This window comes from Rhinatrema bivittatum, chromosome 2, assembly GCF_901001135.1.
Source record: "Rhinatrema bivittatum chromosome 2, aRhiBiv1.1, whole genome shotgun sequence".
NCBI lineage: Eukaryota > Metazoa > Chordata > Amphibia > Gymnophiona > Rhinatrematidae > Rhinatrema > Rhinatrema bivittatum.
In genome coordinates this window covers 78,405,299-78,431,969 of record NC_042616.1, presented here as the reverse complement: position 1 = coordinate 78,431,969, position 26,671 = coordinate 78,405,299, and the positions used below count along the sequence as shown (strand labels likewise).

General features: G+C 44.2%; 1 protein-coding gene across 5 annotated transcripts in view; it reads right to left on the bottom strand.

Moving 5' to 3' along the window:
- The window catches only part of LOC115084059 (corticotropin-releasing factor receptor 2), a 670,575-nt gene that overhangs the window by 217,602 nt on the left and 426,302 nt on the right, over positions 1–26,671 (bottom strand). For 4 of the 5 annotated variants that reach the window (XM_029588361.1, XM_029588363.1, XM_029588362.1 and 1 more), the window contains one exon: positions 22,042–22,127. In XM_029588361.1, the coding sequence (XP_029444221.1) occupies positions 22,042–22,127 (86 nt within the window). Of the gene's footprint in view, positions 1–22,041; positions 22,133–26,671 lie in introns of those variants that run through there. The other variant, XM_029588365.1, reaches the window with a different exon arrangement.

The window sequence follows — 26,671 nt, the reverse complement described above, 5'->3', positions numbered from 1 at the left end:
GATTTAAGAGTAAAATCCTTTTGTCATCTGCACTTTGACTGGGATGCAGAAGGCTGCCAGAAAGTGATACTATCTTGTCCCCACTAATAGGGCATAGTAGCTCCTGCTCACTGCCTTTTCTTCTTGCCCTCTCTGCCCCAATTCATAAAGAGCCCATCCCAAGCTCCTTAGAAGCTACAAGAGTTATATACAGTTACAAAGCTTCTGCAGAAAATTGTCCCAAAATGCTTTGCTCTGCTTTATAATCACTCTCACAGCTAGAGTACATGGCAGGAAGATTACAGATTGCAGCAACTCATAAAAATAGTGAAGCTTAAAAATATCTGGGTACATTACAGTGCTTCCTGGGCCACTTTTCCCTTTCCTTTTAATGAGACAAGGAAAGAGTATGAGCAACACTTTGATGTGACTGTGCGACTAACTGAAAATAAAACAAATGCGACTCTCTATGGCAGGTCATGGACACTTTTTTTGACGAGTTGAGCTGTGTTCCGATGAACAGTACAGACCACAGTGCATCAATCTGTCAATTTACATGGCTTACGCCTGTGTCTGCTTCATTTTTACCACCGCTTAATATTGCAGATGTCATTTCGTAACACTTAAATTCACTAAGGCTTTTCTCCAATTCTGTGTCTATGGGGAAAAAACAAACTTTACTGAATCAGGCTCTCGGTACAAAAATCACAGACTGGTAAAGAGAACTCAATGACTGTGTGCACGGTATTGACTAGCTTCTTTTAACAACTGGAAGCCCAAGGAAGAAGCAGAGCAATTTATTTGCTTCCTCTATATTTGGAAACAAATTTATATGCATCATGTTTGAAGCTTGGCAAGGTAAGAAACCCATTAGGAGCAAGCTGGTAACAGAGCCAGGTTAAAAATAAAATTGCTATATCCCATCCAATAATGTGGTTTAAGATTATAGCTTAATCTATTTCAATCTAATAAATTAAAATAAATTCCATTTGCAGGCTAACTCATCTGTTTGCTGTGTGGGAGATAGAAGAAAGGAAGGAGAAGCTGTCTCAGGAAAAACTCAGCTTTTTTTTTTTCTATAAATTAAGGAAAAAAGCAATAAAAACTTCAATAAACTTTCAAAGAAGGTTTCAAGTTGGCTGAAAAATATCCCTAAGCAAGCTTTCTACATTTTCTCAAAGAACAAGAACAACCCAGAGTAATACCCATAACAACACGATAGCAGGATTATATGAAAGAAAATTAATCATTCAGTTGGCATTTAGAACAAATATAATAATCACTAGGATTTTTTCTTTCCTTTCTATTTTTAAATCTGATTACTGAGAAAAAAAATGTGTATGAAGATTTTTACTAGCCTCTCCTGCATTATGGAAAGGGAATACATATTCTGCCGCGGCAGTTCTGCTCTTTGATGTCAGACACCTGTACCGGTTTCCCAGATCAGTCCTGGTGACTGCATGCCAGTCATGTTTTCAGGATATCCACAAGGACTATGCAAGAGATAAATCTGTATATGCTGGAGGTCCCGTACATGCACATTTATTACATGCATGTTCACTGTCGATATCCCAAAATTCCAACTAGCTGTGGGGATCACCATGAGAAGTTTGAGAACCCCTGACATAAGACATTCAAGGCAACAATTAACCACTCAACTGTGTGACCTTTGCGTGGAATATGTTTTACAGAGCCTTCAAATTAAGGACACATATCTTTCACCTCCCACATCCCCATTCCCCATCCCCAAAGTGAAAAATATATCTTTGGTCCAAAATGAAAGGTAACCTAAGAGCAAGATTAGCATAAGAAGGAACGACCCCCAAAAGTACAGAACTAAGCCCTTCTCCAATGCTTTGATGCCTTCTGGATTTGGAGTTCAGATAGGATTACAGTGTAAATGAATAGAGTCCAACCATCAGCTACTGCCAGAAGTCTCTTTCCAAAATTCTAAATCACCTGGAAACTCTGAAAATAGCTACATAAATATTCCAAGGATCACACATAGTAATGCAGATAAAAGTCATTATGAAGTTCTAATAATAAAAAAAAAAAATCCTTAAAAGTTTCATATTTTATATTACTGATTCAATTTGGTCTGTTACATATCATTTACAACTTGAGTGTTGCTCTGGGAGGTGGACCCTTGGATTGGTAGGCTCCCTGGTCGGACCCAGAGAGCGCCTGCCACCAGGAGGCGGAGCACAAGAGGAGACAGAGGCTAGCTGGAGCTTCACCACTAGCAGCCCTAGGTACTCCGGGTTGAGCCCTTGGGTACCCGGGCCACCTGGTCTTAGGTGGGCCTCACAGGTTCTCCTTGACAGGAAGTTCAGGGGTGTGCCCACCACGATCAAGGGTGCGCGGTCGATACTCAGGCCAGAAGTCCTGGGTGCCTGAGAAGGCCAGGAAAGAGTCTCTGAATGTAAGGCAAGGATCAAGGACAGATTCAAGGAAGTGTGGTCAGCCAATGCAAGGGTCAGAGCCAGTAATCAGTCCATTGATAGGCAAAGCAGAGGTCAAGTTCCAGGAGACAGTCAGACGTGATCGAGTTCAGGCAGAGGGCAGATCCCGGCAGCGTGCAGACGTGGTCAAATAACAGGCAGAGGTCACGGCAGGCAGCGGTCAGACGAGGTCGGTAATAGGCAGGGGTCAAGACAGGCAGCAATCAGATTCCAGAAGGAAGATTAAACTGGTTAGCGGACAAACAAGCCAAAGGACAACTAAACCAAGGATAGGAGAAGTTGTTAAGGTGATTCCTGAGTGCTAGGAGCCACCTTATATAGTACTCTGGGGCTGATGTCATCAGGAAGGGCTGGCAGTTATGGTGCGTCGCTGGCCCTTTAAATGGAGTGAAGGGGCACATGCGCACACCTAAGGGCCAGCCCTGAGAGGATCGGCGGCGGCGTCTCCGTCGCGAAGTGAGGGCCTGCAGCGGGAGAGGGACGTCCGGAAATGACCCTGCGCCATTCTGGAGCAGGGTCAGCTCCAGAATGGCGTGGGAAGGTAAGTGAGACGGACCGGTCGCGTGCCCTGCAACCGGCCGTCGCAACATTGAGCACATTATTTAAAAATACATTGTTACAACATGAATGAACAGTTAAGCCCAATCCTATGATTATCACATTTTACAGAATTTAAACAAAAGGGGGGCAATTATGTTACTGCCCACATTGCTGCAAAGTCAATTACCCACAAAATTTACACCAAATATCAATGTAAATTTGTGTGCATAAATTTGCTTTGAAAGTTACCCCAGGAAAAGTACCCATTCTAATGTGGGTTGGTAGGATTTTCAGACCTCAGGAATACCTCTGGTCACCGAGGGTACAGTTATATGCACACAGGCCCTATGTGCATAAATTTACCCACATAAGGGGGGGGGGGGGATATTCTATAAGGATATTGTTGTGATCCGCGGGATTTGTGGACCCTTGGGCTGGAGCGGGGTTGACGTACCAGAGGGGTAGAGCCCCGCAGGTTCCTACCGTCGGCAGGCGGAGCTGACGGAGTGAGAAGAGATACAGCGTAGCAATGAACGGAGACAGGAGACTGTCGTGGCGTGGTCAGGCATAGCAATGGTCGAAAGCAAGAGATCAGTGTGGAGTGGTCGGACATAGCAATGGTCGGAGGCAGGAGACAAGAGTGAAGTGGTTGGACGTAGCAATGGTCAGAGGCAGGAGACAAGCATGGAGTGGACGGACGTAGCAACTAAGTCTCAAGAAGAGCAGACAAGTTGCCAAGGTGAGTCCTGGCAGTCAGGACTCGCCTAATATAGTCACGAGGAGATGACGTCAGGATGAAGGACTGGCAACTCTGGCGTGCTGCAGGCCCTTTAAGAGAGGTAGAGGAGAGCGAGCTTGCGCCTGGAGGCATGATAGCAGAGAGCCGTCATGAGTAGAGATTTCCCGATGAGAGGCAGAGCCAGAAAGAAGAGGGCCGCACTGAGAGCGCTCCTCCTGCCCCGCCCTGGAGCTGAGCAGTGTCCCCGGCAGAACGGAGCGGGAGGTGAGAGGCCGGTCGCGAGCCCTGTGGCCGGCTGATGTAACAGATATTTCCATGGGTAAAGCACTGTTTTCCCCATGAAAATGGCTTTGAAAATTGCATTCCCTGAGAACTATTTTCAAAAGTATTTATGAAGATAAACAGTAGGGATGTGCATGCAAAAAATAGTTTCAATTTGTTCCATTCGCTTCCATAATTCTTTCAAACAAAAAACAATGTTTATTCGTGTCATTTGTTCATTTGTTTCCATTAAAGTCAATGGGGGTATCAGATATCAGCTGCAGAGGGAAGAGCACTCCAAGACACCAAGATGGGGGTAAAGTGGCACCAACAGGGGCATGAATTGCCCAAGACACCATAACAGGGTAAAATAGCCTAGACAGAGGTATCAGCAACACCCCAAGACACTGTGAGAAAAGTAGCACCAAGAAAGAAAAAGAACACTCCCAAGTCTCCAAAAGAGATGGCCAGGGCACAGACAGTAACATGAACAGTCCAAGTCACCCCGAGAAGGGGAACAAAGAAGCAAATGAGGCACCAACAGAGAGTCAAAGCAGCGCAAAGACCTCAAAGCACTATGAGAGGGGAAAAGCAGCCACCCGCAGTGGGAAGAACGCCTGAAGGCATTGTGAGCGGGGTAAGGCATTCTGTAAGGTAAGCCAAGGGAAGACGAAACTGTGGAGGAGCTCTGTAGAGGTCCCTGATATTGAAAGAGTCCCCATGGCATTGACGGTGGGGTGAAGACAGTGCTGGGGTTGGGAGAGGATGAAAGAGTGGGTGAAAAGTGCTCAGGGTGGACATATTTTACCCATCTATTTTGAAAAGCAATTCCAGTTTTCACCCCGCAAACAGAATTTGCCAAGATCGGCAAGAGAGAGAATTTTGCTCAGGTTTTTTTTTCTCCTGCTCTGTACTCATGCAGGATTTCAGTGGTGCACTTGCCATCTTGCTTGTTCAGCCATTTTGTTTTTGAATTAGGTGACCAATAAATATAATTAGCTAACAATTAACTACCTAATGTAAATAAGTAACCATAAGAACATAAGATTGGATAAGTTTTCTCCACCCTCCGGCAAGCTAGGTGGACGAAGTAGTCCTTTGCTGACATCTCTTATGTTTTGTGTTTGTGTCTGAGGCATTGGGAGGGGGACCAAGAAGGATTTTGAGGACTGTAATTACAATTCTGAGCCACAAGTTGAAGACACAAGGAGTTTGCATTAAACAGAAGGGCACACAATGTCCTTTATTGAGCTTCAGGTGCATTTAGATAGTTGCAGGGCATGCACTGTAGGAACTGGGGATTGAAGAGTTTTACAGACGTGGGAGGGGGCATGCATGTGATATCCACAAACCTGGCTGGGAGCTAGGTGACAGCGTGAAGAGTCTGAAAGACTGTTAACCCAGGGACAAAAAGGCTGGCCTAGAGTGGAGGGTGCATGAGCTGCGGGCTAGAAAGGAACACAGATAACGGTGCAATGCATTTAACCAGGAGATACTGCTTCCCTGTTCCCCCTTTCAGGGCAGTCCTTGCCTATGTTTTGTTTATTTACAGAGCTGGAGCAGTCTGGGGCTCAGCTAGGGTTGCCAACTGGCTCCAGATTTTCAGTACGGTGAATCCCATCCTGGTTTTACTCCTTGCCCCTTATAGTCTTGATTTTCTTAGGGCATGCAACAGGGAAATCAGAATAAGACCCATCGTGTAATGGGGTAAAAACCAGGACTGGATCAACCTGTCCTGAAAATCTGGAGTCAGTTGACAACCCTAGGCTCAGCTGAGGCCGATGTACATGCGCATTTGTTCCAAGAAGCTTTAATGTCTTCATTGATGTGATTATATTTTAATGTTTATCCTGTGTTTTATTTTGCCTGTTTCTTTTTGGTGTTTTGCTCTGGTATTGTATTATTGGTATGCTGTAATCCGCCTAGAACAGATATATTAGCAATAGGCGAATATAAACTGCTACAAATAAATAAATAATAGGTATGCCTTGCCATGATGGGTCAGAGGAAGGTCCATCAGGACTAGAATCCTGGCCAGCCTGGGTCACAAGTGGTGCAGCTCACCAGCAGATGCCATAACGTAGATCTGTTTGTGCCAGGATGAAGAGACTCCTGGGGTTGAGCTTGGGGGGAGAATGTTGAGGTTCGGCTGGAGGAGTTGGAGAGTGCTGGAGGGGGAATGAGATGGTTTGGGGGTGGTGGGGGAGTGCTTGCAAGCTGGCAATAAAATCTGCATGGACAAACAACGTATGTGACATAAACATCTTTTTTCACTTCCAATGTTGATGTCAAACTTCGAGTAATAATACGAGGAAAATAGAACAAGAGACTTTTCAAGTTGTACATTTTTGGCTGTTTTTTTGTGAAAGTGTGGCAGATGCTTTGAAAAGGTGTAAGCCAGTACACCACATATTTCAGGGGTATTATTTACAGCTGTTATAGCAAACAGTGCGTTCAGGTCAACATGATTTGCTGAAGCACCATCTGCAAAAAAAAAAAGCTATAACTGCTTCTTCATACCAAAGAAAAGCATTGTTGCTAGTTGGTTCAATTAAGTTATAAAGGCTTGAAGAAGTGGGAGTAATGTCGTTTAAAAGAACAAACAATAGATGGAGAACAAAGCAGAAAGAAGAAAGGTATTAACACCCCAAGACACAGCATAAAGCGAGGGGTAAGGTAGCAAGCTAGGAGTTTTTAGTCTTAGAATACACCAAGTAGTCGGGACTGGGGACACACACACACGCACGCACACACACACACACACACTCACATGCATGCACACACGCACGCACATACGCACACTCACATGCATGCACACACGCACGCACACACGCACGCATACACGCACACTCACATGCATGCACACACGCACGCACACACGCACACATACACGCACTCGCACACACACACATGCATGCGCGCACACACACACACACTCACATGCATGCACACACGCACACACACGCACACATACACGCACGCACACGCACACACGCATGCACACGCACACATACGCGCACACACATGCATGCACACGCACACACATGCACGCACACACACGCGCACACACACACACGACAGTGACTTTTGTTAGGAAAAGGAAAAGCATACTGTGGCACCAATAACCCCAGGAACTGAAAGAGGGATAAGGCAGAAAGCTCAGTGGTCAAAACCCCAAGGTAGAGAATTAAGATTAAAGCAGCAAGCAGAGTGGCAGCAAAATCCCAAGTCAAAGGGGTATGACAATAAACAGTGGCATCAACACTTCAGGGCATGATGAGAGGGGGTAAAAAAAGAAATATCCCAAGGCACCAACAGAAAGTCAAAGCAGCATGGACAGTGGGAAGAAGGCACCAAAGCACCGTAAGAGGCCAGAGAAGCCACCCACAATAGCAAGAACGATCTAAGCCACCAAATGAGGGGGCAAAGGGTACCAATGAAATCAGTATGAAGATCCTAAGGCACCATAAGAGAGGCAAAAGTCACCAACAGCAGTAACATGAAAACCCCAAGGCACCATGCGAGGGTCTTGTAGCTGTGACACTGTCCTGTCTCTACAGGTGTTTTCCTATTTGTTTACTGTTGTCCTGCTTTAACTCTGATATGTAACAACTCCTAAAAAAAAGTGTGCTAAAACAGGAGTAAAAACCAGCGCTAAGATTAACATGGTTGCATGGACATCCCATGTAAAAGAAGGCATCAGCTCTTCCTCAGCAATGCAGGGAGGTGCATTAAAGGGCAGACATTTTTTTTTAAAGCTGGAAATTTAACTCCTGGGTCAGAGCAGAAGTAAAACTTAACTCACGTTTCTGGTTGCCATATTGTACTACTGCTGTGCCCGGTGTGATAGTGTCTGGCTGCTTCCACCACACTGGCCAGCAGAAATGTAAGTTTACTCCACCTCAGAGCCTGAAGTTTAATTTCTGGTGCTCTTGGGGAGGGCACCTACAATTGAAAAGTACGCCGGTCCTGTGCGTCCAACCCTGGCAGACTGTTTAACTGTACATGGCCATCCCCCAGGGAGCTTACATTTTATTCAACCAGCTATAAGTGCCCACACCAAAGAGCAAATTCTTGCATTCAGAGTAGGACAAGAAACATCAAAACATAAGATCTCTGGGGTGGGCAATGACATCTAGATTATCAAAGCACAAACTCTGTTGGAAGACGGGGCCACCGAAAGTTGAAAAGGATGCCAAAAATCGGATGACCAGTGCCAAAGGGCACGCTGCTCAGCTGAACAGGCCCACCCCAGAGAGCTTATGCTTCGGTTTTACTTGCTAGGGGCATTGCACGTGAGATTGGTGCTATACATCCCAACCTGTGAGCACATTCTCTCATTCAAGGCCATTTTGACAAGGCATGGCAAGTAAAATAAAAGAATAAGCTCTCTGGGGAATGCACCTACAGCTAGATGAACAAAGCAGCACAGACTGTCTGGGTGGGCACTAACAGCTGAACAGTACATACTTTAAGCATTACATCTGCATGTGCTGCCCAGCTGTACAGGAAAACAAAGAAAACCCGTAACTGGTGCCTGCCTCAGAGAGATTGCGCCAGACATTTAACTCCTGGGTCTGAGGTGGACCAACTCACCTTTCTGGTGGCAAATGTTGTCTTTTGCTGTGTCCGGTGTGGTACTCCATCTCAGACCCAAGAGGATTCATATTTCCAATGCAAGCTCTCTGGGATGGGCATCCACAACTGAACAATATCGGAATGGACAACACCAAGTGCTTACTATTCAGCTGAAAGTGTTCCAAAGCGCTTATGTTTTGTTCAGCTGTAGGGGCAAGCTCTAGAGAGCTTATGCCTTCCTTGGTCTGAGGTGGAGTAAACTCACATTTCTAGTGGCTAAAGTTATTTGATTGCTGTGCCCAGTCTGGTAGAAAGACACTACCCACATGGGCACAGCAATAGAATATCATTGCCACCAGAAATGTGAGTTAACCTTTACTCTACCTCAGCCAAGGAATTAACCTGAAAGTCCACTTAAGTGTATTAAACCAGGAGTACAGAGGTAAGCCCTTGGAAGCTGGAAGGAGTGTGATCAAAATGGACTTGCATGAAGCATTATGCCCAAGTCGGGATGCTCAGTGCCAGTCTTGCATGTAAGGCCATTTTGCCAAGTGAAATAAAAAGGGAAAGTTCTGTGGAACAGGCAACTACAGCTATTTGAGATTTACAGCGCCAAAGTGCATACTGTTCAGCTGTAAGTCCCTTCCCTGGAGAGCTTATCCTTTGATTTCACTTGACATGCCTTGCCAAAACAGTTTTGCCTGTGAGATTGTACTCAGGTTGGGATGCACAGTGCCAGTCTTGTGTCAAAGGTAATTTTGGTCACACTCCTAACTTCAAGTACCAACTTCCTTACTCCTGTTTTAAAGCACTTTCCTACATTAGTGTGGATTTTTCAGTTTAACTCACATTTTAGCATGCTTTTTTTGTTTGGCATGTTTTTTTTAAGTCCTGTTTGATTTGCATCCCATTAGCTTACTGCACCCCTGGGGGACCCATGTTTTTAACATGCATGTTAAGTAAAACCCATGCTAAAATGTAATTCCAGTTTTAGCCTGAGCTGTATTACAATTGGTCCCTTTGTTATCTGCTTTACTGCCAACTGGTGTTTGGTCCGTATGTTCACCACTTATGCAGTATTCAGTGCAACTGGCTCTAAAGGAAGCAGGGAATCCTGGATGTTTTTCATCAAGTGTGTTCTGTCAGTTCAGCCCAGCCTGTGTGCTTCAGCAGCTAATCTGACCCAGTCCTGCAGAATAATCCTTTTTTTTACCTGTCTTCATTTTTCTGTGACCCAGACTGCTTTGCTTACTTATTTTACTTTTCAAGAATGTTTGGATTTGAAGAAGCAGCCACCTCTGCGTGTGAAGACTGTTTCAGTTACGCATAGGAATTCCTGGAAGCCTTTCAACAGAGGCAGAAGCTCCCCAACACAGCTTGCCTGCACCCGTGCTCAACAGAGCCTCCCCAGGAGCAGCAGCTGGCCCCTTCACTGCAGCAACGGCGGGAAGCATCAAGCAGGCTCCTTACCACTCCTGATTGTGCCCACCTTATTTCTCCATCCCGGCAGGAGGCAGCCAGCAGACCCCCCCCCCCCGTTGCTGTCAGGCCCCTCCTGCCTCTGGCCCTTTATCACCAATGGCCACTGCAAGGCTAACAATACATAATTTAAAAAAAATATCATAGGACTCTCCTAAATAGTGGCAAGGCAACCCAGCTTCTGCAGAATCCCATTCTCCTTGGGAGCAGGCCTCCTATGGCCAGCCAAGAAAGCCAGCTTGTCATCCAGCTCTGCCAGGGCAAGCACTGTAAGCAGTGCGGCGAACAGCTGTTGAAAGGCGAGAGACACCTGCGCTTCATGAAGAAGATAGGCAAGCCAAAAGCTTTGGAAAAGTACATATTTTACGATTGTGAATGCATGCAGGAAATGGGGGTGCCCAACCCCAATTACATCTTTTCCATTGATCTTTACCAAGAACGGAATTGGGAATTTGAGGGCTCAGATAGTCTCTATGCCTTTATTAGGACCTTTATTGACAAAAGGTTCAGAGAGTACACCTTCATAACTCGCAATTTCAAGGGGTACAAGGGGTATTTTATAGAAAGCTAGTTAATAAAGGAACAGATAGAGACAGATTTGCTAGCTCAGAGCGGCAAACTATTACAAATCCTGGTTGAAACTCTGAGAATTCGATTTATAGATTCTTTGAATTTCCTGCCCATGAAACTGAGCAAGCTCCCGCAAGCCATGGGTTTTGATGGTTGCAAGGGTTATTTCCCCCTATCATTTTAACACCAAGGAAAACCAAGATTACATGGGTGTGATGCCCGAGGAAAAATATTACGATGGTGAGAGCACGATGCCTGATGAGAAAGAGGCCCTTACAAAATGGTATGTGAGAACAAGGATAAAACATTCGAGTAACAGAAAGAATTGGCCTGTAATTACCAACAGGACATATACATTTTGCGTCAGGCCTGTGTCCTGCACAGAAAAGAAATCATGCAAATGACAGAGAGAGAACTGGCCAAAGAAGAAGAAATACTGGGGGAGGGCTGATGTGAATGTGGTAAAAACCTGTATAGACCCCTTCCAATATATAACCCTAGTGTAGGAATGCATGGCCATGTACAGGTTTATGTTTTTAAAGCACAAAACTGTAGTGCTACTCCTGCTGGATAATTATCATGGCAGACCAAGAGATATTCAACCCCCAGCAATGCAAGGAAAACATACAAATTAGACATGCTCTACAAGGTGGTGAAGAACAGGTGGGCCCCTACTTTCTAGATGGCTATGCATCTCTTGATGGGATACACACAGTTTTTTAATTCAACGGATGTCTCTATCACGGTTGTTATAAGGAAGGAGTACAGAACTCCCTAACGGCCAATACCTTTGGGTTTCTGAACTACAAAACATAAATCAAGGTGGATTTCCTAAAGAGAAAAGGGTTTAAGATCATAAGCATCTGGGAACATGAATGGAGCAGGATGGTAAAAACAGACAGCAGCTGCGCGGTGTTCCTTGCCAACGCCGCAGTACTGGAACCTCTGGTGCCTTGAGACACCCTTTTTGAGGGAAGGATAAAGGCCGTATGCTTGGACTACGAAGTAAAACTCAGTGAGAATACACTAGTACAATTTTACCAGCTTGTACCCTTTTGTCAATAAAACAAAAGTTTATCCAATAGCCCCCGAACCCCTCACAAATTATTTCGGGATCATTAAAGCCAAAGTGCGGTGATGTAAGAAAAATACACAATGGTAACCGCAGGCTGTGGAGAGTGGGTGTTGCAGCTGTTTGTTGTAGTATGAAACAGAGATGCAATGTGTATTTAGAAAATCTATTATGTCATTCGGAAACTACACGCTGTCCAGAGGTTGACCATAAGAATCAAAAAACTCTCCGACCCCATCCTCTATCATGTAGATGCTTAAACAGTGTTGATAGGGGAGGTTGTGGGGGTGGGTATTCACCACTAATCCAGCAGGCCTTCGTGATAGTTGTACATCAGGTAACCAGTCACAGGGCAGGATGTCTATAAAAGATTCCATGATGTTCGGGTCCCTCTTCATCACAAGGTAGAACTGCATGGTATTCATGTTCACAGGTAGTCAAACAGTAGGTTCCTTCTGTGATTGACTTCTATCACATTGTCAAAAATACCATATATGATCTTATGAACGGTACGGGGCAGCTCTCTGGCAAGACGGATTTCGACCCTCAGGTTACCTGTTTTAATCAGTGGTCTGCACACTCCTGGTTAGGTGACAGGTCAAAAGCCAACAGGGTATAAACTTGGGAAAACTCATAATGGTCAATCAGTAAAGAACTGTCTGTCAGATGCTACCCTCTCACTCAGCCCCTGTTTTTAAAATCTGGTTGTAGAGGTTTGCCCGGTACTTGTTCACCGTCCATGAAGAGCGCTGTAAAGTTGACATCATAATGCTTAAAATGAAAGGGGTTTTTATTGAAAGTCTTGCTGAAAGCATCATTGTCTATGAACCCCAGGACGAGTTTGGGCAACAGTCCCAAAAATAGATTTTCCTGGTTGGTACTGCACGCTCTGCCCAGAATGCTAAATATCTTCAATCCCACTCAGTCCATGGCATACTTGACATTGGACATCAGCAGCGCCTCAGCGTGTGCCAACTGAAGCACCGGGGATACTTTGACCTTCTTTACGAAGAGCACTGTAGATAAAATCTAGAGTTTGTAACACTCATCGGCATTCCCGCTCATTAAACAGAAAGTATCTTTAGCACGTGTGAGTTGATCAGCAGTCTCTCTTGAAAAAACAGGTCACTGTGCAGATGCCCCAAGAGCTCCACCTTCCGGCTACTGTGTGTATAATAACCTCTTTCATTAAAACTGATTTTTTAACCTGCCCAGCTCTGTCATCTCATGGTGCCCCGCGGTGTCTTTATAGAACAGGCCGCTGGTAAATTGTGTTTTGAGGGGGCTGTCGCTGTATTTTATCAGCAATTCTATGAGGGTTCTGTAGGGGCAGCAGTTGTTGCTCTGACTGATGATGCGGTCTCTGAGGGTGACATCCAGCTGATTGAAAAGAGAGGCCATGGGGAAATTCACCAAACGTACTTTGGCTCCAGCATCGATGTCAGAACTGTCCTCTTTCACGATTTTATAGATCAGATACAGCTCATTTTATTTAAATCCAAGTAATCTTCACCGTGGCCGGTGATATAAAAGTCCAAAGGCATGGTTTACAATCGAGCCGATAACGGACCTATTTCTACATAAGTGCTTTTTTCAATACTGGTTTGGGTGGGTGAAAATTGAAACAGGTCCAACTCCGATTTAACACTTTCTTCCAACCCTTGGTGCACAAACACCATGGCCTTTTGTTAAAATATATCTTTCTCCCCGGAGACGTCCGTTCTCTTCTTAGCCTGGTGCTTATGCTTCTGAGACAAGAGACCCTTGCGCTTCTTTCTTTTAAAGTTCGAGAGACCCCTGCAGAAGGGTCTATGATTGGTTCTTTTTTGTTTTGAGGCTCTTCAAATGAACCCTGACCCCATCTGGTCGGGGTTGTTATTCATCTTATTCAGAACAGTTGTGGTAACGTTGGGCTACGTTTTTGGCAGCACTTTTCATGTGTGGCTTAACAATCTCAAATCCCCTTCTCAAACACAACACTGCTTTTCTAAAGAGACTACGAAATATGTCACCTATTACCGCACTGTACATGACAGGCAACCCTTGATACCCCAGAAGTCCGTATCCTGCCTGGGCTGCATAATGTTTTCTGTAGACCGCGGGGTCTCTGTCATCTTTAAATGTGACCATGTTAAAAAACTTCAACTTTCCGCGGTTGCAGATGAAGTTTAAGGATCATCTTCCTGTAATGAAATGAGATGTGTGTGTTCTGATCCGTCTTTATTTCAAAGGTAATGGTATCTATGTATTGTTTGTTCTCAGGGATGTAATGAGGCTTATTGTAAGTGAGGTTGATAAACTCATCCCTGTGACCCTTGACAGGGATACATCATAGCAGCAGATGTCAAAATGGTCTCCTACTAATTGATGTTCTATGATATTGGTGTACAGATACAAGGAGTTAAAACCCCTTGTAATATCTATGGATACTTGTGAAGCATGGACGAGCTGTCTAGATTTTAACCCCAAAATGGTAGCTAGATCAGCCAATGTACGGATTAGTAATGTTCTGCTCTCATCTTTCATTTCTATTCTTCATGCGACAGGATCGTATACAATTTGAGGGTGCATCTCTTCATAGAAATTGCTAATATTTTCATTCATGTTCTCCGTTAACACTTCCACAGTCATATAGTAGCCTTTCTGCAGCATAAATTTCTAATCATGGTTTCTGTTAACAAAAAAGACGTACGTTTGGTTTTGTTTAATGCTATCCCACTTGTGTGGATATTGTGTTATGCATGTGGACCCTTAGGCCGGCTAGCGTGTACGGAGGATTTACTGAAGGGAGGCCTGCAGTGAGACTCGTAGCCGGGAGGCGATACAGAGCCAGGAGACCAGATGGGACCTTCACCTTTACCAGCCTATGTTCCCCGCAGGTTGAGCCCTTGGGTGCCGGGGCCGGCAGGACTTAGGCGAGGGTCTCCTAGCGAAGAGGAATCCGAAGAACAGTCCATGTTGAGGCAGGCAGAAGACTGGAGTGGTCGGAGACGGGCCAGGCAGCTGAGGTGTGAGATGAGATGGCAGGCCAGTAATCAGGACAGGCGAAGACAGACGGAACCAGAAGACAAACCAAGGATCAGGACGGGCAGCAGACGGAGGGATACCAGAAGCCAGGCTGAGGTCAAAACTGGAGAATCAAGCAAACAGGAACTGGAACAAGGAAGCAGGAGCGGAGCTGGAACAAACAGGAGGGCAGGAACACAGGAATGGAGCTGGAACAGACAGGCAGGCAGGAACACAGGAACAAGCAGGATCAGCAACTTGCTACTCGATGAGTCGACCTGTTGCCAAGGCAAAGCAGGAAGGTCCGAAGGGGCTTTAAATAGGCGTAGGATGACGTAGGATTTGGGGCCATGCCGAGGTTTCCCACCCTTTAAATCCCGACGCATTATGCGTGCGCATGCCTAGGGGGCAGGACAGCATGATGAACCCGGCAGCATCCTCCTCGTGGAGAGGACGCTGTGAGTAGGCCCCGACATGGAGCGAGGTGGAGCGGAGCAGGCCGCGTTGCCGGGAGTGAGCCCAAAGGTAAGGGAGAGCCCGGCCGTGGCCGACCGCGGCCGGGAATCCCAACATATTGTATTTCTACCAGCCCTACTTCCCATGGCCCCTGCAGATCCAGATGTCTAGCCAGTTGTCTCGTATAATGGGAGCTTTCCTCTACTGCATCCCTGTTCTCCCTCTGCTTCTAGCACTCCTATTCCCACACCCTAGCCAACAACCTCTCTTTCCCCCGAACCAGAGAATCAGACCAGAGGATGATATTCCTGTACATTTGTGGGTCACAAAGCATGGTGTGATGCATTAGTAGTATTTTTGACAGTCCCTGTGTAAATGTTCTACTGGTAGACTACTTTTATATTGAAGATCACTGAGAATACAAACTAACCCTAGGCTTTTGCACCTGCTTTTATTGCGGGCGTAATTTTGACAGAAACTAACATGCATAAATTTTAAAACATCAATCTGCCTATATTGATTTTAGAACCCACCCACAAAACGTGCCCTACCCGGAACACTTCTTCTTCCTCCAGCTACAAATATATGCATGTGGAATCCCATGCATACTTTTAGTTGGATTGAGGGTGGCAGATTTTCAGATAGCCAAGTTACCCACGTAAGTCACTATTTACCTGGGTCAATGGCTTTGAAATTTGCCGTCCTCCCCCACTCCTCCATCCTGAAGTAGAACATGGAGTGAAGACAGAGTCACCGGTCCAGGGATAGTCAAGTTATTGTGTGAAAATAGCATTTATTTATTTATTTTAATTTCACAAGTTAATTAAAATCTTTTAAAAACAAATGGGCTTTCAATACCCCTCGAAATATCATATGATCAGTCATAACAAGACGCTCATTTGATATAGTATTTGACAGTTCAGGGTCTAAAACAGAAAAGACTTTAGAACGAGTTCCAGTTAAGATAACAGATGCAATAGATGGAACTATTAATAGATGCTGCGAAGCAGAACATAGTGGGCGAGCAGGTATATAAGAAGTGACTTATTTCTTAAAAAAAAAAAAAAAGATTCAAAATACAGGCATTTTTGCAACAAGGCAGTAACTTAAACTTCACCCTCTACTTTACTGGAAGCCAGTGCAATTTTAATAAATAAGGAGAGATACAATCATCATGCTTTAAATAAATAATAAGTCTAACAGCAGCATTTTGAATAAGCTACAATATATACAAAAGAGATTTAGATCATCCTACATATAATGATTAATGAATTACAATAATCCAATTGAGTGCAAACTATGGATTGAATGACTAATGTAAATTCTGGCAAAGGGAGATATTGCTTCAAGGGATGTAAAAAAAATCGCAATTTAAAAAATGTGACCTTAAATACTTTCTTCACTTGTGCCATTAAAGTTAACCTCAAATCCAACACCACACCTAGATTCCTAGCCTTAGCACATAACGGTGACAAGACTAAAGTAAGAGGTGCTTTCAGAACTGCCGCTCTCTCCTCGGGAATGTTGGAGAATTAGAAAGGCACAAATGATTTTGTGGGTATTGATCCAAGCATCCAGTGCCGGGAGCAGCTCAGAAATGAGTTCTGAGAGAAAATTCAGGGGCAACGATTTTTCAATTCTACAGTAATTTTGCTACACCTTCTCATAAATTTACTCTATTTAATATGGAAAACTACATACTGAGGGTCAATTTCACAGTTATTCCCATGGGTAAAAGTGTGCTTTCCTTTCCGTGGGGAAAAGGATTTGCATTGGTATACTATTGAGAGAATTTTCAAAGGGGTTTCATGCATAAAAATGACATACTCAAACATATATATGTAACCGAGAGCTAGTTTGGTTACCAGTCAGCCTTGGAAAGGCCAGCTAGTGCAATTAGTGAAAGATAATTAGAGGAAGATCCATGCAATTCTATACAATACAATCCCTTCCCTTGAGGGTGCTGGGATGGACATTCTCCTCCAGTAGGTTTATATAGCAGTTTTCCACAGAGAGCTCAGGGGGCAGTATAGTTTGTTGTTTTGGAAGAAGGTTGGAAAGTTTTTCCCTCAGTTGATTTTTGGCCTACCTGAAGGCCTCCGCTCCATCCTACCTGTGACCCTTTGGGATGGGATGAGAACTCCACTGCTGCCACTCTCTCCATAGGTGCAGAGTGGTTATCCTGGGCCTAATTTGGGGAATTTGGGATTTTTCTTGATAGGAGCCTTGCGAGACACCTGGACCTTTCCTGGATTAAGGGCATGGGGAACCCTGTGTTTGGGATGCCCAGGGATAGGAAAGACCTGCCCATCTGAGATGATAACCTACTGCAAGGAACAACTCCGGTGTTAGTATTTTTGGAGGTCCAAGAGAGAAATTTGGTTAGTTGCCCAGTAGGAAGATTTTTGCCCTCCTTCCTGCTTGGAGCGAGAAACAGCCCAAGCTGCTGTTTGGACATAGAATCCCACCAATCTTGGAAATGGACTAAGGAAAAAGATCCAGAAGATCTACTAACTCTGAGTAAGAATCTATTTACATTGGAGAGACAAGATGGCCACCGCCTATGAAGCACTCTGAGGAGCTCTCTCTCTCGACTATTTATTTCTTTGCTTCATATTGCCAGAAATAATGCTAAGATTAGGAAGAATTTAATTTCTTTTCCCTTATTGGAAGACTATCAGCTTCAGATAGACAGTTTCTTCGTGGCCCCGCCAACAACGCTGTTGTAACGTGTAGCCACAACAGCTGAGGTAGAGTGGACTTCAGAGTTGCTGGCTGAAGGAATATCATTGAGTTCAGTGCACCTACAACACCTTCTTCACTGTTTAACATTCTGTCGGATGGATTGATGAGTCAACTAAGTAAGCCTGACCAGAGGGTTGTGATGCCAGGGGAAGAACTTGGGCTGTTGGGCCATGAAGGAGTAGGGGTGAAGCCCTCAGCCATGACACATGAGAGCCCTGGCTGGGCCTCAGGTTCAACCAGCTTATTGGATCCTGCTGGAGCTGGAGATAGCGATTTTACCCATATGGGGGCAGGAGATGGCGCCCCAAAAGTATGCTCTGTTTCCAATATATATTTGATTAAACCCCCGGTGATAACCATTGACTCTTTATGGACTGCTTTGGTCTCTCTAGAGTCAGCTATCTCGACATTAACTAATATCACTTTGGACATTAAACAATGCATACCAATTATGGATGAGACTATTAACTCTTTGGATAAGAAAGAGGGACAAAGACACTCGGTTAACAATCGTGGAGAATCTTCAGCATGACCTAGTAAATGTTTTGTAAATTTTAAATCTTCGTATACTCAATTTGTTACACTCAGTTTGTATACTCAGTGTGTTAAATTAGTACATCCTATAGATTTGTTTAAATCTTACTTAATTAAGATCTTGAGTTTTCCATCTGATAATATACCTGTAATTTCAAAAATGTATTACTTGCCTAAAGACCAACGGAATCGAGATTCTTTAGTTGATCAACAATTGCCAGAGCAATCTATGAATCTGTCTGATGTTTTAGAGATGTCTTTAGATACAATGGTAACAGATCGTGCTACATTATTGGTGTCTTTTTCCTTTATTTCATAAAAAAATGCTATATTAAGATGTTTCCTGCAAAAACGTTCTGCACTGTTTTATGGCCAAAAATTTGGATTTACCCTGACCTAGCAAGGGCCATGCAGCTAAGGAGGAAAACATTTCTAGAAATGAGAGCTGAAGCTTCAACACGTGGAGCTAAATTTATGTTGAGATACCCATGCAGATGTTTAATATATTATTCTAATTTGAAATATGTTTTTCTTGAACCCATACAATTATGAAAATTTCTGGATGCACATTCCTGAATAAACTCCATATTTATGGAGTAGGTGCTACAATTTATGTTGTGGGATATTCATGGGATGCAATTTCTACTGAGTGTAATAGTCAGAGAAGTTTTAAGTTTATACCCTATCCAAGTGACTCCAGTGTAGTTATTAGGCACACAGCGAGTACATGTATCCCTCTCCCAGGGGACTTAGATCAAGAAACTAAGGAAGTGAGACCCCTCTCCCAGGACCAACCCAAAGAGAAAGCCAACCCAAGCATTTCGGTCCTGAAAGTTAACTCTTTTCCCCAATAAAAAAGATCCACATCCTGGGGAAGAGTCTGCAGGAAGAGCTGATCAGGAGCCCCTTCCCTGAAGAACTCCCTGCAGGAGTGTGACTGACCTCCTGAGGTGAGGTTACATATGCTATCTTCTAAATGTCGAGAGTATGCATGTATTTTCAGTTTTGTGCGGACATTTTACCATGGGAAAAAAAGGGTGGTCTGGGTATTCTAGAGTGGGTTTCAGAAGTACATGTGGTAGGTGTTATTTTGGAGGAGATCTACAAATATACATTGCTGAACTTTTTCAATTTTTACACCTGCTAATTAATTTGCATATTGAAATCAGGCTTGTCTGTTAGCAGCCTTGGAGTGGGAGGTCTGGGTATATTGGTAAAGGTTCAGGGCGACGTGGTACAGGGTCCAGGTGACCTGGAGAAGGTCTGGCTGAACTGGTGGAGGTATTGGCGAACCAGTGATTCCAAGTACTCATCCAAATACCTGCCTCAGCATTTAACTCTGGGAGATCCATATTCAGTCATTGTCCAGATAGCAAAGTTAGCCAGATAAACTTATCTGTCTAACTTTGGAGGTATAGTCAATAGTGCAGCTACCTTATTGAGTATAGCCGGCTAACTTTATCTGGCTCTTTAGGACAGCTCTTTGGCCTAACCAGACTTAAATGGATAAGTTATCCAGCTAACTTTGAATATTGGAGTTAGCCAGGTAACCTAGCTGGCTAACGTAATTCCTCCATGAAACACCCCTAAGTTATCTGGCCAAATTTTAGCTGGATAATAAGATAGCCAGCTAAGTGCGCACATATTTATTTAGCTGGATAACTTCTGAGATATGAAATCACCAAACAGAAGCTCTTTATCCTCACAAAACAATTAAATCAATCCAAACAGAGAGGATATATTAAATTTATTGAATTCATTTTATATTACTATTTCAATAACGAATTATTAGGAACAACACCATCAGTAGTAGTGAAAATGTGATTTAATCCATCGCCTCTCGCCACGCAATGGGCCGCAGGCAATTTCAGCAATTAGTCAAGCACTAGATGTATAATCATTTGGTGCAGTTCCTTATCTACTCAAAATTTTTTATTCAATTAATTTAAAACCATTATTTTATTATTTTTATTTTTACCCCAAAAAATATATATTCACTAAATCCTAAGATTTACAAGTTTGTGTTTTAATACCACTATCACCATGGGTTTTACTTTAATTTCAAACCTATCCCTATCACAATTACTCTAGTTTTTATTATACCATTAAATCCTAAGATTTGTTATACTTAGCCTCACTGTAGTACTGTAGTACTACAGGTTTAAATATGGGCTCCCTGTGTGCATTTTTATACATGGAAGGGGGAGTTGTCCCTGGGAACTGGGATGGGGATGAGGTAGAGGTACACACTTTTTCAAAAGTCTGCATCTATTTGCTTATGCTGGGGAAAGTACCGACGCAAAATAGCAGGTGTGCGGGCACTTTCCCGTAGGCAATTATCAGCGTATGCTTTCATTCTGAAAATCAGTGCAATGCCCACCAGTGAAACTCTCCGTGAACTTTACAGATTCGAGGCCAGCATTAAAATCCCATCCCTCCTATAACAAAGCAGGTTTTCAATCTTTCAGGCTTGTCTGGATATTTTATTTGATTGGTTTTTGGTCATCTTTTGTTCTTTTCTCATCTCTTTTTTTTGTACTTTTCATTCCTTCCCATTCTTCTGTCTTATCCTCTCTCACTATAGCCTGTCTTATTACTCCTGAAGGTTTCTTTGCTTTTTGATAGCCCTCAAGCCTCTGCTAATCTCTCTTCTCTTCTTGCCAGACTTTTCCCCTCTCTATCCTACTTGATCACTCCTGCACATTAATCATTCCAAGTCTCTAATCCATCCCGTCTCTCTTTCTTCTCCCAACCTCACTCCAGCAATCCTCTCACCCCCTCCCGTTTCTCCCAACATCATCCCATTCCATTTCATTCCTCTCACCCTCTCCTCTTCTCTGCCCTCTGTTCCCAAACCTGCCCACTCCCTTTCTATGTCCCAATCCCAGGTATTCCCTGGCTGCCAACCTCTATACTCTCAAGCTTGGCTCCTTCCTTCCAGGCCATTTGTTTTCCCACAATTCCATGCAGTTTACCAAATCTGGTGGCAAAGGCCAGATTATATGGCTCCCAGCTGTGGCCATGTAATAAAGGAGCCTGTGGTGATGTCTACCAATATGTTACAGAAATATGTTTTCTGAATTTTATTGCATGAAAACATTGTGTTTACAAATGCAAATGAATTACTGGCTGGTGTTTACTTTGCATCTTAAAATATTCACTTTTAACCCTATTCCTTTGAAAATGTTTATGTAAACTGTAACTCCTAATTAGTGGGTCACATTCCCCCCATTATATAATTGGCTATGATAAGTATATAAGGTCTCTGCCATAAAGATAAGGGACCACATGTCCAAAGAGAGCATGGAGCAAGCACAGGGGGTCACACTGAGAGAGTGATAGGGGCTATAAAGTTAAACAATGTGTGACCGTGTTAACTACTAGGGAAGAAACTGTGGTGAATTGGGCAGACTGGATGCTCTTTTTCTGCAGTCATGGTTCTATGAATGACAAATAATTGCTTGTGGGCTATTATTCTGGTATTAGCTCTCAATGAAATGCACAATCATGCATGTTGGTACCATAAGTGCAATTTGGAAAAGGCTTTGTTTTAACAGCAGCAAGTATATCATTCTCTGTTTAGTACCAACAAAACAGAATACCAATAAAAAGATACAGACCTTATTATCCAGTATGGGCACACAATGGGAATAGTTCATCCTGGAGGCCCATGTCCCATTCTCCAAACATTCTCTATAGACGCTTCCTGTGGAAAATGCAATGAGAAACTGTTTACTGGACAATGAAACATAGGATGGATTTAGCAACTTACAATATTGAGAACTATCTGCAGGAGAAAAACAGTATATACTGGATATATCACTATTGTACACATTTTATAGAAAAAGAGACGAATGCCAGTTGTTCAGCAGGGTAAAACTGCTAGCCTAGCCGTAAAGCTAGCAGATGTCAAATTCTTACCTTAAATGGAACGCTCCTAGTAAGATATCACTCTGTACCTTCACTCTGCATGCCAAGCAGCAGCAAAGCAATGAGATGGACTTTTCCAGATCCGCAGTGACACGTAGGGACTGACATGTTCTCCTGCTACCTGCACAAAGCCAACGCTTTCATATTCACAATAAGACAGCTGGAAACACACATGAGGTGGAAGGGTGGGGAAGATGTTAAACATACCGTCCAGTTAGGCAGAAAATTTCACCTTTAAGGCACAACAGGGAAGGAAATCTTCAGCAGTCCGCATAGGACAAAAATTTACATGTACAAACTATATAGTGTAAAAGTTGAATGTGCTCAGGTCAAAGCCATGGCAAGGTTGAGGAGAATGGGGTTTGTTTGTTTTTTTATATTCCCCCAGGCAACTTCAGCAAAATATCACTGGATCCGGAAATATGACTTTCAATGGAAGACAAGTCCCATTGTTCCCACCAGAGAGCCCCCAGGGCTTATTTCAGGAACAGTTTTTCCAAGAGTACAGAATTGGGGGGGTTTCCTCTTTGTATAGTCTCGTAGAAATGTTTTAGTTTCAGCAGCGTGTTGTATACAACTTTTTTTTTTTTTTTTTAAATAAAAGCCACTATGAATAATAACCAGTAATCAGAAGGATCAGTATTTCTTGGAAACTGCGCAAACTGCAGGCACTGTACAAAAGATTAACAGCGTGCTCTGAAATGTAATAAAATGACAGGCAGGGGAAGAAGCAGGAAATTGGAATGAACGAGGAACACTGTAAAAAGAAGATCTTATTACTTGAGGTTTCCAAATCTTATTTTAAACATTGTCCCTATGATAAGGTTTTAAAATAGCCTCACATATTTTTTTTTAAAACATACATTTCTCAAGATAAACAGAAACATCAAGAATAACTGTGCCTAAATAATATAACTTTATTTTATACATTTTTATACTTTTTTTTTTATGTAGCAGACACAAGGACTTGAAGTATGTCTTTGAATTATTACTACTTTCTAAAGTAAGAGCCTTAAAAAAAACTTTAAACCCAAAGCAAGATGTATTAAAGAAACATTAAGGGGTAGATTTTCAGACGAGCGCGAACAGCCTACTTTTGTTTGCGCTCCAGGCGCAAACAAAAGTACGCTGGATTTTAGTAGATACGCGCGTAGTCGCGCGTATCTACTAAAATCCTGGATCGGCGCGCGCAAGGCTATCGATTTCGTATAGCCTGCGCGCGCCGAGCCGCGCAGCCTACCCCCGTTCCCTCCTAGGAAGGGAACTTTCCTTTGCCCTCCCCTCACCTTCCCCTCCCTTCCCCTACCTAACCCCCCCCCCCCGGCCCTGTCTAAACCCCCATCCTACCTTTGTCGGGGGATTTACGCCTCCCGGAGGGAGGCGTAAATCCCCGCGCGCCAGCGGGCCTCCTGCGCGCCGGGCCGCGACCTGGGGGCGGGTACGAAGGGCGCGGCCACGCCCCCGGGCCGTAGCCACGCCCCCGTACCCGCCCCCAAAACGCTGCCGACACGCCCCCGCAACGCCGCGCGCTCCGGCCCCGCCCCCCGACACGCCTCCCGACACGCCCACTCCGAAAACCCCGGGACTTACGCGAGTCCCGGGGTTCTGCGCGCGCCGGGAGGCCTATGTAAAATAGGCTTCCCGGCGCGCAGGGCCCTGCTCGCCTAAATCCGCCCGGTTTTGGGCGGATTTAGGCGAGCAGGGCTCTGAAAATCTACCCCTAAGTTTATATAGTTTTTTTTTTTCTTTCTTTTTTCATTTTTGACTCTGAAATTTCTTTCTGCTTCCTTCCTTGGGCTTCCAGTTTTATCAGAATTGGCCTCTGCTGTGACCTATGGTACCATACTCCTTCATTCGCTGGGCTTTTCCCAATTTGCAACCCTCCCCCCTCCCTTCGGTCTAGCAGCAGCTTTCAGACCAACAGTCCTCGGCCAGAGCTCAGCCCAGCTCGCCATGCCCACTAGAACGCCCGGACCACCCTAGGACTATTCAGCGGGCGTGCCAATTCCGTGCCAACTTAAACTTCCCCCACAGCATCCCCAACCCCTGACAGCCTATGGAACAGAAACTTGAGCTGGGGAAACTGGTTTCTCCAATGGCCACGCACACAGCACTGCCCCCAAGCCACTGCGCCAACCACATGTCAGATATTACATGCTATTACAGGGGTGCCCAACTCCAAGAGACACAAACAGGCCAGGCTTTTCAGGATATCCACAATGAATATGCACAAGACAGATCTGCATACAATGCATGTAGATCTATCTTACAAGTAAATTATGTAAATTAAATCATTCCATTGGTTTCAAATCTTAAAGGAGGGATATAAAAACTCATGAGATGAGATATTTCATCTGTGCAGTCACCGCAGCATAAAATATTTTGATTGCAGCTATCAAAAATCTGACAAAAATATATTAGATTTATGTATACTATAAACTATAATAATGAAATCTGAAACCATACATTGGAATTGGTCTTTATCATAAACTGAAGTGAATTGCAATGCTGAAGATACAGACGGCAATATTCAAAGGTTCCGTTGGTGAGTACACAGGGGAGATCAGGGGGGTTAATCCACCAAAAATGGATTCTCAAAAGGTAAAAAGCCTGGGCATACTGCAATATGGTAGTTTAAGTCCATATGTACTCTGAAAGGGCGTTCCAGGGGTGTGCTGAAGTAGTGCGCATATGGATCATGTTGTCAGAACTCTGTCCATCATCACCACCAATGCATAGGCGCTTTTGTTTTAGCTATTTCAATGAACAGGTGCGGGCACACGTTGTCACTTGCTGGAAGGTTAGGTGGTGTTTGATGGTATTTGTTGGTATTTTGGTACTTCCTGATTTCCCCACAATGATTTCAACTTGTGTGTGGATAATTACAGATATACAGAGGTCAATATTCAAAAGAGGAAATTTGAAACTGCCACCCTTCTCACTGGTGAAATTTTATCCGGTAAGTCAAGACCTGGCAAAAATGTAGCCAGATGAAAAAAAGAGGCAACGAACGTGGCTCTCTCTTTCTCCACAGCCTGCCTCTCTGCACCCATTCTGTCTCCCCTATATTCTCACAGCCTATTCCTATCTCCACCTGAGTCCATCTTCATCCACTGGGCCAGATTTTAGTACCTACGGGCGGGCATAGATTTGTGCGCGCAACCCGGCACGCACAAATCTATGCCCGGTTTTATAACATGCGCGCAGCCGCGTGCATGTTATAAAATCCGGGGTCGGCGTGCGCAAAGGGGTGGACATTTGTGCACCTTGCACGCGCCGAGCCCTAGGGGAGCCCCGATGGCTTTCCCTGTTCCCTCCGAGGAAATTGGAGCGGCTTCGGAGGGAACTTTCCTTCCGCCCCCCCCCCCCCCACACCTTCCCCTCCCTTCACTGCCTAACCCGCCCCCCCCCAACCCTACCTAACCCCCCCCCATACCTTTGTTATGCAAGTTGCGCCTGCCTCTGGCTGAGTGCCGACGCACGATCCCCCGGCCTAGAAGCCCTACGGAGGCCTCTGGCCACACCCCTGCCCCGGACCGTCCTCGCCCACCCCTTTTTTCAAGCCCCGGGACATACGCGTGTCCCGGGGCTTGCCCTCGTCGCCGGGCCTATGCAAAATAGGCTCGGCGTGCGTAGGGCTTTTAAAATCTGCCCCACTGTCTATTCAGACAGTTGTGTAAGTTTCTATAGTGGACAAGAGGTTGCTGGTAAATAGGGAAGGGAGAGGCATAAATCATAAGCTAATCTCCCTACATATATATATATAAGATTGACATATTGTTAGGATAGCCAGTGCTACATCTGGCATTAAAGCAAGGTCTGTTTGGTTCAGGACTGGGATGCTAAGTGCAGACAAACAGATAGGTGGTGAACTCCAAACCACGAAGTGGATGCAATATAGGAGGGTCAGGAAATAAACTTATGTCCACCAGTTTATGCTGCTTTTCAGGAAGTTTTATTATAGTTCTATAATAAGGCAGAGTTCAATGATAAAGAAATACATTAGCGGTCCTCTGACGTGGACCGCATTTTGACTAACTGCCATAGGAGTGAACAGATCAAATAGTCGTTATACACACTGAATTTAGTAATGATACATTTTCAGGGATTTGTACACATGGATTTGCAAATCGGAGCTTATCAAATATTCACAAGTAGCGTCTTTAGAGTCAACATTGTACACTTGACCTAGTTTGATGTACTCTCTTCTTTGCTGCTATCAAGCTAGTGTGAGAGTACATTTAGAAATCTCATCTTTGTGTACTTTTCCTCACTCCAAATCACATCAAATCTTCACTGATGTGTATTGTGCTGTTCGTA